Source organism: Myotis daubentonii, chromosome 14 (genome assembly GCF_963259705.1).
Source record: "Myotis daubentonii chromosome 14, mMyoDau2.1, whole genome shotgun sequence".
Taxonomy (NCBI): Eukaryota; Metazoa; Chordata; class Mammalia; order Chiroptera; family Vespertilionidae; genus Myotis; species Myotis daubentonii.
This window is the reverse complement of record NC_081853.1, coordinates 30,733,712-30,749,846: the sequence shown is the minus strand read 5'-3', so window position 1 is coordinate 30,749,846 and position 16,135 is coordinate 30,733,712. Positions and strand designations below refer to the sequence as shown.

The window sequence follows — 16,135 nt, the reverse complement described above, 5'->3', positions numbered from 1 at the left end:
GTTGGGGATTTTCTTGGGTGAGAGAAAATGTGTAAAACTAAGTTTTAAATCAGACAAAATTTTTCTGTTTTTGTACTGAGGCATAATTATATACAATAAGATGCATAAATCTTGTTATACCTAGATGAAATTGGATAAATACTACATGTACCTATGTAACTATAACAAAGATGAACATTTCTAGAACCGAAACAGTTCTCGCAAGTTTCCTTCCGGTCAGTAACTATCCCCAGCTCATATGGTTTAATTATTTTTCCTTAACATTTGACATGTTGTTAAAATTCATACAAACACTATCATCTTTTGTTTGATTTCTTTCAATCAAAGAGAGATTCAGCCATATTACTATGTTTATCAGTAATTCCTTTTTTGCGTTGCTGGGTATTAATATACCACAATTTATGACAGTTTTATTGTTCAAGAACATGAGCCTTGTTTACATTTTAGGCTATCACAAAATTGTTATGAATGTAACTGTACACATCTTTTGATAGACATACACATTTTTCTGTTGTATATATACCAAATAGCAGAATTGTTAATAGAGAAAATATGTACATTGAGGGTTGGGAGATAAATGCCAAATAATTTTCCAAAACAGGTATATTAAATTGTACTTCCACCAACAATGTATAACATCTTAGCAATGTATGAGATTGGGTGTTCCATACCCTCACCAATACTAGGTATTGTCAGTCCATTTAATCTAACCCATTCAGATTGAAAATACACCTTGTTTAATTTATTACCTAGTCTACTGAGGAGCAACCACATTCCCTTTTTCTATGTCAAAGAGAACTTTTTGTTAACTGCTGATATACATAACACTGTTTCTCTGTCTCATCACATTAGTGTCCAGAAGGTACTGTTTTAAAAATAAACAGAAAATTAGAAAGAATATTATGGTTGTGGGAGAGGGTAAAAAGAAAAAGAATGGCATGGTGTCTGTTCAATATTCAGCTCTACTGAATAATGTGTCAAACCACATGGGCTAACTATTGTAGTAAGTGCTAATAAGAATGGAAAGAGCGAGTCAAGAGTGACTGAGACTCGGGACCCAAGGAGAAATGCTTTGTGACACAGGTAACAAAGAGTGGCACAAAAATAAGGAGAAAGTCATTTCCCCACTTCTACATGAGGCCTAGCAATTATGAAGGCACACTGAAGATGGTGACCAAATTTTCTTTAGTTCCCAAAGTGATAATATCAATTTCTAATCTCACCTGTTATGTATGAAGAGCCCAAAACATGTTGAATAAGACTAGTGAGCAAGAGCTTGCATTAGAAATACTAAAACTGCATGCAAATATATATATATATATATATATATATATATATATATATATATATATATATATAAAACAAAACAGACTGGAAATAATGTAGGACTAGAAAAACAATATTAAAGAATAGAAATCAATCCATGTAGGCATAGAACTTAAGCTATGACACAGGAAATTTTTCAATTTTAGAGGAATAGGGGTGAATTACTTAATAAATGATAACTGATGTAATTGATTATTCATTTGGAAGTAAGCACCCTACACTTTTAAAAAGCTATCAGAGAGGTGTGGAAGCAAAGGACTCTAAAGAACTAAACTCCAGCGAGATAAGCCCTTCTTGGACTGGCGGAAACTGGTGATAGAGGCACTGCCAACTATGGGCATGGGTGGATGGATGATTATATATAAGGGCCTTAGCCAGGAGGCAGGTTAAAACAGAAAACTACATAAGTCATATCAAAATCAACTTGCTGGGAATCTTTAAAAAAAGAGAGAATTTTAAAACAACCAATTTTAAAACCTACAGGGAATCAAAGGATAAAAAATATGGCACACTTCTCATCAAAAACAATGAAAGCCAGGGGATAATTGAACGACATATTTAAAATACTGAAAAAGAACAGCCCATCAGTAGGAGGAAAAACCCAGCTTCCCTGTAGCCCCACAAGTATCAAAGATTGGATAGCTATCTACAAACAAAACAGTTTTGGGAGACTTCTAGAGTCCACTAAGGAAATTTTAACAACAAAACTGAGAATAATCACACAAGAAAAAGAGGAAGACATCATTTTTTAACCTGCATCATCCTCCAAACTGATATTGTTCAGTGCTAAGAAGAAACTTCCCAGCAAGAAGAGTTCCTCTAAACAGAAAAGAGTGGGGTGAATGACCAGATTCTTCAGCCTTACAGGACACTGCACACAGGTCCCACTTCAGTTTCACCCCACCCAGACCAGCAAAGCTGCAATGTGGTAAGCCGGCTAGGAACAGAAATAAAAGCAGAGGTTATTATTAGCAGACAAACAGCAGGTGTGATCACGGTTCAGAGACCAGCTCTGCAGACTAATTCAGCAGATTTTGCCACTGATGAAGCCAAAGGCCAGCAGGACCACTGTGAAACCCTGCAGCCCGTCTACTTTCCTCCCAGAGGTATTTGCACTCACAAATGCCAGCTACTGGAGTCCTTCCTGCTCCCACTTGCCACTGTAAGACAGCACCTCAGCCACCCATGAACTCTACTGCTGCACAAGTGTAATAATCCAGCTTCCTCAGCCTGTCACCCTCCCACCCCCTGCCATGGGAGCCATGGCTCAAAGCCAATTTGGGATTCTGCAGCTTCACAATTGCAAGATACCAGCCTAGTGCCCAACCCCACCACCACCACTGTGCCAATGCTCAGGGGTAACCCCTCCAGCTTTGCTCCACTAACCTGATACCAATCATTGGCCTTCACTGCAGTGCAAATGCAGGGGGGTGAGGAGATATGCAGAAACAATGAATGCACTGACAGCCAAGGTACCCCGTCACTGTTTGTAGGCCCCAATCAGGCTCTGTCTTCTGTAACTAGCCAGCATCACCATGCCTACCTATAACTACCCCCAACCAAGCTGTGTACCTGCACGCCATAACCTGTCATGAGTCTCCACTGTAGTGTACATGTCTGGGGAAAAACCTGGCAACCACAGGAGAGGATGCTACTAGCCAGGGTTTCTATAGCTGCCAGTGAAACCAGTTAGTCCCAGTCCTTGCTACCGCATTGGCCCTCATCACTACAAGTGTGTATGCAACTGGCCTCTACCACTACGTAAGTGTCTGCAGCTGAAAACCACAGCTGAGTGTGTGCACACCACCAGCTCCAACCACCATCACTGACTGACCTCATACCTAACTACTGGATCTGAAGGTGCTAACATATCAGCAACGCTTGCAGTAACTGCAGATTGTTGCTTACACCGCCAACAACCACAGTCAATGCTGTGGACCCAAGTGGCATGAGCCGAAGAGACATTACGAACCCCCGTTCTCTGCCAGACCCAGTGCTGCCACATGCCCCTGCATTTGGTACTCTGCACCACTAGACTCAAAGTCACAGCATAATCCAGTGTGCCCTTACCATAGGTGAAAGAATTCCCTGATTGGAATCAGTCTATAAAGTCTGGAAGAGGTACTACTTCTTCAAACGTGCAGACACAAAAGCAGGACACAGTGATTAGAAGAATCGAGAGATATTTCTCCACCAAAGGAATATAGTACATCTCCAGTAACTAGGCCAAAGAAACAGATTAAGAAATTGCCCGAATAAGAACTCGAAACAACTGTTCTACAGATAGTCAGAGAGCTACAAAAGAACAGATAAACAATTAAAATGATATAAAAAATACAAGAACAAACTAGAAGTTCAATAAGCAATAGAAAACACAAGAAAGAACTAACAAATTTTGGAGCTGAAGAATATATGACTGCAATGAAGAATTCAATCGAGTTTCAATAGCTGACTTGAACAAATTGAAAGTAGAATCACTGAGCTAGAATATAGATCAGCTGAAATTATCCAATCAGAAGAGCAAAAAGAAAAAGGAAGGAAGCCTACAGAAATTATGAGATATCATCATAAAAAAAGTAATAACATATATCATTTAAAGAAATAATAGCAAAGAACTTCCCAAACCTGGAGAAAGATTTGGACATCCAACATTATGAAGCAAATAGGTCACCTCAAATCTTCAATCAAAAACATTCTTCCTGCCCTAGCCAGTTTAGCTCAGTGGCTAGAGCATCAGCCTGGGGACTGAAGGGTCCCGGGTTCAGTTCCAGTCAAGGGCACATGCCCAGGTTCTGGGCCTGATCCCCAGTTGGGGGCATGCAGGAGGCAGCCAATAAATGATTCTCTCTCATCATTGATGTATCTTCTCTCCCTCTCTCCCTTCCTCTCTGAAATCAATTTAAAAAAATACACACAGCCCTAGCCGCTTTGGCTCAGTGGATGGAGCGTCGGCCTGCGAACTGAAGGGTCCCGGGTTCGATTCCGGTCAGGGGCACATGCCCAGGTTGTGGGCTTGATCCCCAGTGGGGGACTTGCAGGAGGCAGCCGATCCATGATTCTCTCTCATCATGGATGTTTCTATCTCTCTCCCCCTCTTCCTTCCTCTCTGAAATCAATAAAAATATTTTTAAAAACAACAACCACACACAAAAACTTCCTCATGACCTGGCCAGTGTTGTTCAGTGGTTAGAGTGCCGCCCCATGCACCAAAGGGTCGTGGGTTCAATTCCAGTCAAGGGCACGGACCTGTGTTGCAGGTTTGTTTGGGGCAAGTTCAGGAGGCAACTAATAGATGTGTCTCTCTCACATTGGTGTTTCTATTTCTTCCTCCCTCTCTCCTTCCTTCCACTCTCTAAAAATCAATGGAAAAAAATCCTTGCATGAGGATTAGCAAAACAAACAAACAAACAAACAAACATTATTCTCCAAGATACATAAGAACAAAACTCTCTGAACCAAAACTAAAGAGAAAATTTTAAAGCAAGAGAAAAAAAATAATTCTCTCCAAAGGAAAGCCCAATAAGGCTATCAGTGTATTTCTCACCAGAGACCTTATAGGCCAGGAGAATGGGATGTTATATAAGCACATAGTCAGATTCTGAACCCCTAATATAATAAGTGATATGGGGCTCTGTTAACTACCTAATTCTAGTATAAATGTTGAAGGAAAAAAAATATTAAAAATACTTTCAATAGTTTGTTAATGGATACACAATATAAAAAATGACTGAAAAACATAAAATGGAAGTGGAATAAAAGGGTTGTTTTTGTATGTAATCAAAGTTGAATTGTTATTAGCATAAAACAGACTATTATATGTGTATGTTTTATGTAAATCTCATGGGAACTACAGGGCAAAATTGTTTTGTTTCTTGATTTATTTTTTTATTTAATTTCTACTCCGCCATCTGGATGGAAGCCCAGAGTGCTCTAAGACAGAGGGTGCCAACCGGTGGTCTGCGGACCACTGGTGGTCCGTGAGGTCCAAAAGGTTGGCGACCACTGCTCTAAGAGATAAACAGAAAAGATAAAGAGAAGGGAATCAACATATATCATTATGGAAAACCATCAATTTACATAGGAAAGCAGTAAGAAAGAAAGAGGGGGGGGAAAGAACTTCAAAACAATCAGAAAATAATTAAATAGACAGCCTGAGAAAGTCCTTGCCTATTAATAATTAATCTAAATGCACACAATTCTCCAATCAAAAGCTAAAGTGGATGGATGGAAGGATAAATAACAAGACCCAAATATAGGGTGTCCCAAAATTCACGCAAGATTTGAATTTTGCGTGAGCATTAACAACAACAAAAACTAAAAGCCTAATTTTACTTGGTTTATTGAATCAGATTCTAATATCTGTTGCCCTTTGATTTCAATTCCTTCAATTTGATAAGCATTACCAAGTACCAATTATGGCCCAGGAGCAGGGACAATGAAGACCAATGAAGACCACGGCTTTGCGTATGTGCCAGCAAAGCCGTGGAGGCCATTTACCTGATGTGCTATTCCATACATAACCCTATTCTGTATACTTTATGAATCAATAAAAAATTTACATTTTTTAATTATAAACCTGAGTTTTCTATCAAAATTACTTCTTGCGTGAATTTTGGGACACCCTATATATGCTGGCTACAAAAGACTTACCTCAGCTTCAAGAACACATATAGGCTCAAAGTGAAGAAAAGGAAAAAATATTCCATGAAAGAAGAAAGTAGAGATAGCTATAACAATCATAAATATATATGCACCAAATATCGGCGCACCTAAATATATTAAGCAAATACTAATAGATGGGAAAAACAGACCTCAATACAACATTAGGGAACTTCAATATCCCATTTTCAAAAATAGATAGATCATATAAACATAAAATGAAGAAAATGTTGGGTTTGAACCATACATACTTCAGAGCAAATGGAACAGACAAATGCTGAGCATTCCATCAACAGATGCAGAAGACACATTCTTCCCAAGCACACATGAAAACTTTTTCAGGACTAATCACATAATATTTCATAAAACAAACTTTAGCAAATTTAAAGCTGAAATCATATCAAGTATCTTTTCTGACCAGAATGGTAGGAACTAGAAATCAGTAACACAGAAAATTGAAAAATCACAAAATGTGGAGATTAAACAAAATGCTACTGAACAACCAATGAGTCAAAGAAGAAATAAAACGGGTAATCAAGAAATGCTTTGAAACTAACAAAAATGGAAGCACAACATATTAAAACCAATTGAATGCTGCAAAAGCATTTCTAAGAAAGCTACAACAATAAATCCCTATATTAAGAAACAAAAAAGATCTCAAATAATCAACCTCACTATACACCTCAGAGGACTAGAAAAAAGAAACTAAGCCCAAACAAGCAGAAGGAAGGAAACTAAATAAAGACCAGAGGAGAAATAAATGGAAAAGATCAATGAAATTAAGAGTTGGAGTTTTTGAAGAGAAAAAAAATTGCCCAACATTTAGCTAAACTTCCTCAGAAAAAAAGAGGACTCAAATAAAATCAGAACTAAAAGGATATTATAAATTGATACCACAGAATACAAAGGATCATGAGAAGCTAGTATGAACAATTATATGCCAACAAACTAAACCGAGAAGAAATGGATGAATTCATAGCAACATACAAGTATGACTAAATCACGAAGAAATATAAAATATTAACAGACTGATTACTGCTATGAAGATTAAATCAGTAATCAAAAACCTCCCAAAATAGAAAATGCCAGAACCAGATTGTTTCACTGGTGAATACTACACCAAATATTTAAAGAAGAATCCATGCCAATCCTTCTCAAACCAATCTCTTCCAAAAAATGAAAAGGGAGGAAACCCTCTCAAATTCATTTTATGAGGCCAGCATTATACACATAACAAAGTCAGATGATACTGAATGGAGAGTATAGATGTAAAAATTCTCAGTAAAATATTACCAAGCCAAATTCAACAGCACATTAAAAAAAAGCATTCACCATGATCAAGTGGGATTTGTTCCTGGGATGCAAAACTGATTCAACATATGTAAATCAATAAATGTGATATACCACATTAACATAAGGAAACATAAAAATCATAAGATCTTCTCAATAGGTGCAAAAAACCTTTTTTTTTCAAATACATGATAAAAAACAGAGTACAGAAGAAACATATCCAATCTCAATAAAAACCATATATACTCAGTAATATACTAGTAAGGTTGAAAGCTTTTTCTCTAAGATCAAGGACAAGAGTAGGGTTAACACTTTCACCACTCCTGTTCAACAGAGTACTGGAAATCCTAGCCACGGCAATCAGGCACGAGAAGAAAAAAAAAAAAAGGATCTCTTACCCTTTGAGACAACATGGAGGGACCTGGAAAGTATCATGCTAAGTGAAATCAGTCAGTCAGAGAAAGACAAGTATCACATGATTGCACTCATATGTGGAATCTAAGTAACAAAATAAACTGATGAACAGAGTGGATCGAGACACAGAAGCATAGAACAGAGTGTGGAATCTCAGAGGGAAGGCGGGGGGGGGGGGGGGGGGGGGGGATGGGTGGGAGATAATCAACCAAAGACCTGTATGCATATATGCAGAACCCATGGACACAGACAATAGAGTGCTGAAGGCCTGGGGCGGGGAGCGGGGGCAGGCTGGGGTGGGGGTGGGGGGACATTATGTAATACTTTCATCAATAAAGAATTTTATAGATAAGTAGAGAGTATATAAAATATCAATCTATACACTAACAAGTTCCACATAAATTGACTATTACTATATATTGACTATTATAAATAAAATAAAAACACTTAAAATTTACCTGCATTGCACTTTTCCCCAGTTTCACCACTTCAAATAATGTGACAGGCTCCCCTTCACCATTCTGTTGAGGGTGCCCATTAGCTCTTCCACGGCCTGTTCCTCTAATTCCAGCTTCAATTCTACTCTTCTCTCCTGGAGATTTTCGAGGTTTCTTATTTGTAGACTGAATAAAAAGATGAAGAAAAAAAATAAATGCAGGCATACTTTGCTTTAGGCAGAATGATCTCAAATTATGTTTAATCCTGTGAAAGGTAGTTAGCACTATACGACTAAAGGCAAGAAACATAATCTAACCATAGGAAGATTTACAATTGTTTTCAGTGATAAAAGCACAAGTTAATTTAGAAAGGCATGAAAATAAAGTTAAAGAAAAAGGATTTAGTATTTTGTACAACAATAATGCCAAGGTTGAACATTTTAACCATGTCCCCTCTTGACATATCCTTCTTTGTACCCTCCTCAATACTCTCCTCCTTCAGAAACCCTGCTCAATATAACTATTTGGAAATAGTGTATATTTGACTTCTACTTAAGTGCACAAGTATTTCTTAGCCACTCATGCAACAACTATACATTTGAACATATTTGGAACCACTCTAGGTACTGGAAATATGGAAATAAGCAAAGTAAACATTCCTGCCTTGCTGGAGTTAACAAACTTCAATTAACATCCCATCTCATGCCCCAAGTTTTCAAATTTTTAAAATTGATTTTAGAGAGAGGGAAAGCAGAGAGTAGGGGAGGGGAGAGAGGGAGAGAAAGGAAAAGATGGAGAGAAACATCGATCTGTTGCCCCACCCATCCATGCATTCATTATTTGGTTGATTCCTGTGTGCTCTGACGGAGGATCAAACCTGCAACCTTGGCATATCATTGATTCTTGTATGTGCTCTGCAACCTTGGAGGACACTCAAACCAACTGAGCTACCTGGCTAGGGTTCATGTCACCAGTTAAAAAAAAAAAAATCAACACTAATTACCACCTTACCTATGAATTGCTTGCACTTGCTGTTATTATTCGCATAAATTTCATTTATATATAAATGCATCACGATTGCTGCTTTGCCAAACTCACCTATGAAATTAATGTTGTTAATTGTAATAAATATTTCTGGAAACTCTCAACAGGTCTCATGATATCTTCCTTTCATTTCAGATACCTTCTCCCTCCCTATATTCCTTATCTGTTTAGTGTTACCTTAGGTCTCTCTTGAGCAAGCATGTCAAACTCACGGCCCACAACGAATATTTTTGCGGCCCAGCCAATATAACAGATTTCGTAACTTAATTTTTACAAATCCTGTTATATATAATTATTAATAACAAACAATGTTCAATAATACTGATTACCATAATAGTGTTGCATTCATTTCCCTTACGCGCCTTATGCGCAGGCGCACCATTGCTCTCCACTAATACTAGCAGCAAGTATTTTAGCAGCCAATTGCTAAATTATTAAAATGTTCTCTTATTTTATGTTAACAATTACTCATTTATTTCAGCCCTTTGTATTCAGCATGTCTCTATCGAAATAAATCTATGTTTCTATGAAAATTGAAGCTTTTGTTTTTTTGCAGCCCACATAAACTTAAACCTTGTTTATTTGGCCCGTGTTAGCCTTTGAGTTTGACATGCTTGCTCTTGAGCATCTGTTCTCAGTATTTATATTCTTTTGAGTGATTTATTTTCCTAATAGCTTGTTCAGTTATTAATTTATTTCCCTTCACCTCCAAATCCACCCTTATTTGTCCCACTTTGTGATGCTGGAGCTGAACCCTGTAAACATTTATCTTTTGCCATCTGCTGCAGTGTTAGGCTTTGTAACTAGAGGGCACTGGAGGAATACTAGAAAGCGTGTAGCATGGAGGGGCTTCTCTCCCAGCTTACAGTATTGTTCCCTTCATTTTATATTCCTGTGTTCTTAGTACACTTTCACTCCTTTTAATAAATAGCCTTACAACCACTTTTGTGTGTGGATTTATACATAGTGAGCTTACTGCTTATTTAATTATGTTATTTAGAAGTTTTATATTTACCCCCTCAAAATGGTGAAGACAGTACAGAGAATTCCCATATACATCACATCTAGTTACCATTTGTCTGATACATTTGCTACAATTTAATGAACCAATATATTGGTACATTAACAAAAGTCCATACTTCAGACTTCCTTAGTTTTTGCCTAATGACCTTTTTCTTTTTGAGGACTCCACCCAGAATATATAAACTACTCTTGGCTGTGACGGTTTTTAGATTTGCCTGATTTTTGGTGACCTTGACAGTTTTGAGAAATTAGAAACCAGTTTGGGTCAGTGGATAGAGCCTCGGCCTGTGGACTGAAAGGTCCCAGGTTCGATTCCAGTCAAGGAAGGGCATGTACCTGGATTGCGGGCACATCCCCAGTAGGAGATGTGCAGGAGGCAGCTGATGGATATTTCTCTCTCATCGATGTTTCTAACTATCTCTCTCCCTTCCTCTCGAGAAATTACTGGTCAAGTATTTTGCACAATGCTTCCCAACTGGGTTTGTCTCTTTTTTTTCCCATGACTAGACTGGAACTGTAGGTTTGGGATGATCTGAGAGATAAAGTGTTACTTTTAAGTTCCTCATCATTATCAACACAATTTTTGGTAATTAGGCATAAAGTGATTATACACACTCACATGCAAGGCTTTGTGTGGATGTTATTTTCAAAGCAGTATAAATACTTAAAAGGATGATTACTGAATAATACGGTAAAATTATTTTTAGCTTTGTATGAAACTGCAAAACTACCTTCCGAAATGGCTGTACCATTTTGTTTATCCACCAGCAAAAAATAAGAGTTCCTGTTCCTTCACATGCTTGCCATGAAATTGTTAATAGTCAGGTTTTTAAATTTCAGCCATTCTAACAGATGTGTAATGGTATCTTTCTTAATTTGCAATTCCCGAATGACATATCATTCATTCCTATATGTCCTTCCAGAGACATTTAAACATAATAAAAAAATGCAAAAGTAAAATTTTTAAAAGGCATAAATAAATGGAAACCCTATCACATGTACATAAATTGGAAGACTCAGTATTGTTAAGATGTCAATAGTACCCAAAGCGATCAACAGATTCAATGAAATATCTATCAAAATCCCAATGACCTTTGTGGAGAAATAGAAAAAAAAAAATTTTATTTAATAGAAAATCTCAAAGGATGTTGAGTAGCCAAAACAATCTTGAATAAAGAACAACACTGAAAGACACACATTTTCTGATCGCAAAACTTACTACAAAGCTATAGTAATCAAAACTGTAGTGCTAACATAAAGGCAAGCCTACCAATTGAAAAGAATATCAATCCCCTGAAGGAAAGTAGGGGAGGGCGGGGGTAAGGGGAAGAGATCAATCGAAGGACTTGTATACATGTATATAAGCCAAACCAATGGACATGGACAACAGGGGGATGGGAGCATGAGTTTGTGTGGGGGGGGAGGTTGGGGGTTAATGGGGGGGATGAGGACACATTTGTAATACCTTAACTAATAATAAAAAAAAAAAGAAAAGAAAAGAATAGAGACCCAAGAAATAAACCCTCACATACATGGTTAAATACTTTTTGACAAGAGTACCAACACTATATGTGACACGGCACCAGAGTTAAGTTAGGGTTTTTCAAAATGCTGACACGCCGAGCTCAAAAGGTTCGCCATCACTGGAATAGGAGAACGTATTTGCAAATCATGTATCTGATATGAAATCAATACCCAGAATATATAAAAGCCTCTTAAAACAACAAAACAACATATCTGAAAATGGTTAAAGGACTCATTTGAATAGACATTTCTCCAAAGAAGATAAACAAATGGCCAATAGGCACATGAAAAGATGCTCAATATCACTAATCAATGGAGAAATGAAAATCAAAACTACAATGAGATGCCACCTTATACCTACAAGGGGCTATTATCAAAAAAAGAGAAACCAAGTCTTGGCACGTGGCTACTACCAAAAAAAGAATATAAGTCTTGGGGAGGATTTGGAAAAATTGCAATTCTTGTGCACTGTTGCTGAAAATGTAAAATATGGTACAGCTATTGTGGATAACAGTATGGCTGTTCCTCAAAATATTAACAATAGAATTCCATGTGATCCAGCAATTTACACATCTGGATATATATCTAAAAGAACTGAAAGCAGAGTCTCAAAAGATATCTATATAACCATGCTCATAGCAACATTGTTCATAATAGCTAAAACTTGGAAGCAATCCATTGGTGGATGGATAACCAAATGTGCTATACATGTACACTGGAATGTTAATTCAGTCTTAAAATGGAAGAAAATTCTGACATATGCTACAACATGGATGAACCTCGAGGACATTATGCTAAATGATGTAAGTTAGTAACAAGAAGACAAATACTGTATGATTCCACTTATATCAGGTATTTAGTCAAAATCAGAGTCAACAAGTGGAATGGTGATTGCCAGAGACCAAGGGGAGGAGAGAATGGGGAGTTAAAGATGGATGGTGGTAATGACTGCACAACATTATGAATATATTTCATACAACTGAACTGTACACTTAAAAATAATTAAGTTGGTTAAATCTTACATGTATTTCAACAATACAAACATTGAGAAAAAAACTAAAAGAACTGCAAGCAGGATCTCAAAAGATATCTTATGCACAGATGTGCATCATCCTATTTTCATTATCAATATATTTTGTAGCCAATTTCAATCAAGATCTAGAAAATGTCTTATTATTTTCTAAAAGCTACAATGCTCCACAGCAGAGATGTATGTTACTTTACTTAGCCATTAACCTGTTGATGGACATTTATTTTGTTTGGGATCTTCTATTATTACAAATAATAATACAACAAATAAGCCTGTGTATGTTTAGGAATATTTGTGTGTGTAAAAGTAAAATACCCATAATTCTCACACTCAAAAGCCTTTTAGCATTGGTTATAAATATGGCAAAAAATATAGATTAAAAAAACCCATTTGACCTTATCTAGGTTCTATCCATATTTTCCCCCATTATCAGAAGGATGATTTTCCTAGTACAGATCTAGACAGTAATATATAGTAACTAGTGGCCTGGTGCACGAATTGGTGCACATTGAAAGGCAATTAGAAAAGTATTTTAATGTCGCTATTTGCCCTTTATAATAGAAGTGTCAGAGATGAAAGAAAATTAGCAAAATGTGTATGTAAATAATATTTAAATTGACTAATAAATAACACATGATATAACAACAAAGATATGATATAAAAACAACACTGATAAAAACAGTGACTGATAAATTGATTAAACTTATTCTAATATATCTTTGTATACCACAGTAAGAGTAAAAAACACTTTCAGAGTGCTTGACTAATTTCCCTTGTGATGAAGTATTTATACCTTTAATATCACATGCTCTTCGAACTTGAGAGAAAGCAACATATAACTGACCATATCTGAAAATGGATTCAGGTAGGAATATTCCTACTGTCTAGATTGGCACCAGCGAGAGGTTTATATGTATCACACATGTTTGAGTCAATGTTTATTTTTAAATTGCCAGTACGTGTCATATGTGCCAGCCAGTCAGTTGGACAGACATGGTTGGTCACTTAGCCTTTTATATATATAGATGATGCAGAAAGACAACCCAAAAGCTGATGTTCAGAAAGACTGTCACTATTAAAAGAGTAAGGTAGAGGGAAAATCATAACAGGGCTCACTCAATCTTTACCTTATATACAAGGAGTACAATTTAAAGAGTAATAATACATACACAATCCTTTAATTACTTGTGACTTGCCAGGCTGCCTTCCCTATACTGTTTTTGGCCACACAGGTCAGGCCACCTGTAGTCCCATTACTGAACAAGGACCAAAGATGCTCTCAAATGAAAGAAATGGATGATGTTCTATGTAAAACGTGCTTGGTTGGTCCAGTTCTCATGTTGTGCCATCTTAACAACTGAGTCTTTGTCCTGGATGGTATCACTTAGTGGTTAGAGCACTGGCCTGTGCACTAAAGGGTCAAGGGTTCGTTCCCCATTCCAGGGCACAACTTAGGTTGCAGGTTCAATGCCTGGCCCTGGTCAGGGAGCATGCGGGAGGCAACCAATCAATGTCTGTCTGCCTCTTTTTTTCCCTTCACTCCCACTTTCCACTTCCTCTAAAAATGAATGAAAAAATAATGAATGAGGCTTAACAAAATAAAAAAATAAAGAGCTGAGTCTTGGCCTTAATTTGCAGGTTAATAATACCTTAGTAACCTACTCAGTAACCCAGTTCCTCTTGAACTAGTCTTATCCTACTACTAGAGGCCCGGTGAACGAAATTTGTGCACTCGTGGGGGGTGGAGAGGGGGGGGAGTGTCCCCTCAGCCCAGATTGCAAGAGGGCGCAGACCAGGCCAATGGACCCCACTGGTGCACGATCGAGGCCGGGGAAGCATGTGGGAGGTTGGCCAGCTGGGGAGGGAACGCAGGAGGGATCCAGGGCATGTCCAGCCAGTCTCGCTCAGTCCCGATTGTCCGGACCCCAGCAACAAGCTAACCTACCGGTTGGAGCGTCTGCTCCCTGGTGGTCAGTGCACATCATAGCGAGTGGTTGAGTGGCCTTAGCATATCATTAGCATATTATGCTTTGATTGGTTGAACGGACAACCAGACGACCGGACACTTAGCATATTAGGCTTTTATTATATAGGATTATCCATTTACTCCAGGGACTAAAGTCCTATCCTTGAATCCCAGGCCACAACAGTCTGCCAGACCTGCATACACACTAGCTCTTCTAGCTCAACACAGATCTTTAAATGCTTACTGATCCCAGAGACACAGTCTTCTTCATGGAAAAAGATCGGCTTACTTCATCTACTCCCAACCTAGGAAATCTTTCTTCCATTAATAGCAAGTGGAACTCTTCCCAAATACTGCTTCAACTTAGTAGTCATGTGTAGTTTATGTTTTGACTTCTGGAGTCTCACTTATTTTACCTTTCATAATTCGTGCCCAAATGATACATATGTGATATTACTGCTAAATATGCATAATCTGAATTTGACTCAATTTACAGAATACAAGGTATTAGAAATCAGATTTTTTTGCTCAGGAAACATAACTTTGATTTCTTTATTCATCATGTAGTTACTATGTACCAGACACATAAAAACACTGACACTTGCACGTAGCACAACACATCTACACTAATAAAAGAGAAACATGGTAATTGGCGTACAACCGCTACCCTTCCCATTGGCTAATCAGGGTGATATGCAAATTAACTGTCAGCCAAGATGGCGGCGGGCAGCCAGGCAGCTGATACGAACAGGGAGGCTTGCTTGCTTCAGTGACAGAGGACTCCAACGTTCTCCGCCTGACTTGCCAGCCTCTCAGCTGCAACTCTAAACAACTATGTTGCAAATATAGAAGATAAACAAAACCAGAGAAACCTGCTTTACTCAGCTGGGCTTCAGCCAGCCGGACCGCAACATTGTATCAAATACAGATGGTAAACAAAGGCCAGTAACCTGTTTTCAGCAGCCGAGGCCTCAGAGCTAAAGCTGGCCCAGAATAAAAAAGAAAAAAAGGAGCAGTTGGGAGCTTCAGTCACCCGTCAGCCTGAAAACGGCCCTCAGCCCCTCAGCCAGACTGGCCAGGCACCCCAGTGGGGACTCCCACCCTAAAGGGTGTGTGACCAGATGCAAACAGCCATCATCCCCTCACCCAGGCTGGCCAGGCACCCTAGCGGGACCCCCACCCTGATCCAGGACACCCTTCAGGGCAAACCAGCCAGCCTCTACCCGTGCACTAGGCCTCTATTCTATATAGTAAAAGGGTAATATGCTTCTCGGCACCGGCACCGGGATCAGCGGAGCCGCGAGGCATCCCGGCACCGGGATCAGCGTGACACCCTGATCAACCCTGCTCTGTGTGTGACAGGGTACGGAGCCCCAACCCCCTGATCCGCCCTGCTCTGTGCATGACAGGGTCTGGCGCCAC

The 16,135-nt window shown here is 38.4% G+C and overlaps 1 protein-coding gene across 6 annotated transcripts in view; it reads right to left on the bottom strand.

Moving 5' to 3' along the window:
- Nucleotides 1-16,135, bottom strand: part of STAG1 (STAG1 cohesin complex component) — a 350,463-nt gene that overhangs the window by 206,986 nt on the left and 127,342 nt on the right. For all 6 annotated transcript variants that reach the window (XM_059663860.1, XM_059663856.1, XM_059663857.1 and 3 more), the window contains one exon: nucleotides 8,148-8,312. In XM_059663860.1, the coding sequence (XP_059519843.1) occupies nucleotides 8,148-8,312 (165 nt within the window). The remainder of the gene's footprint in view (nucleotides 1-8,147; nucleotides 8,313-16,135) is intronic.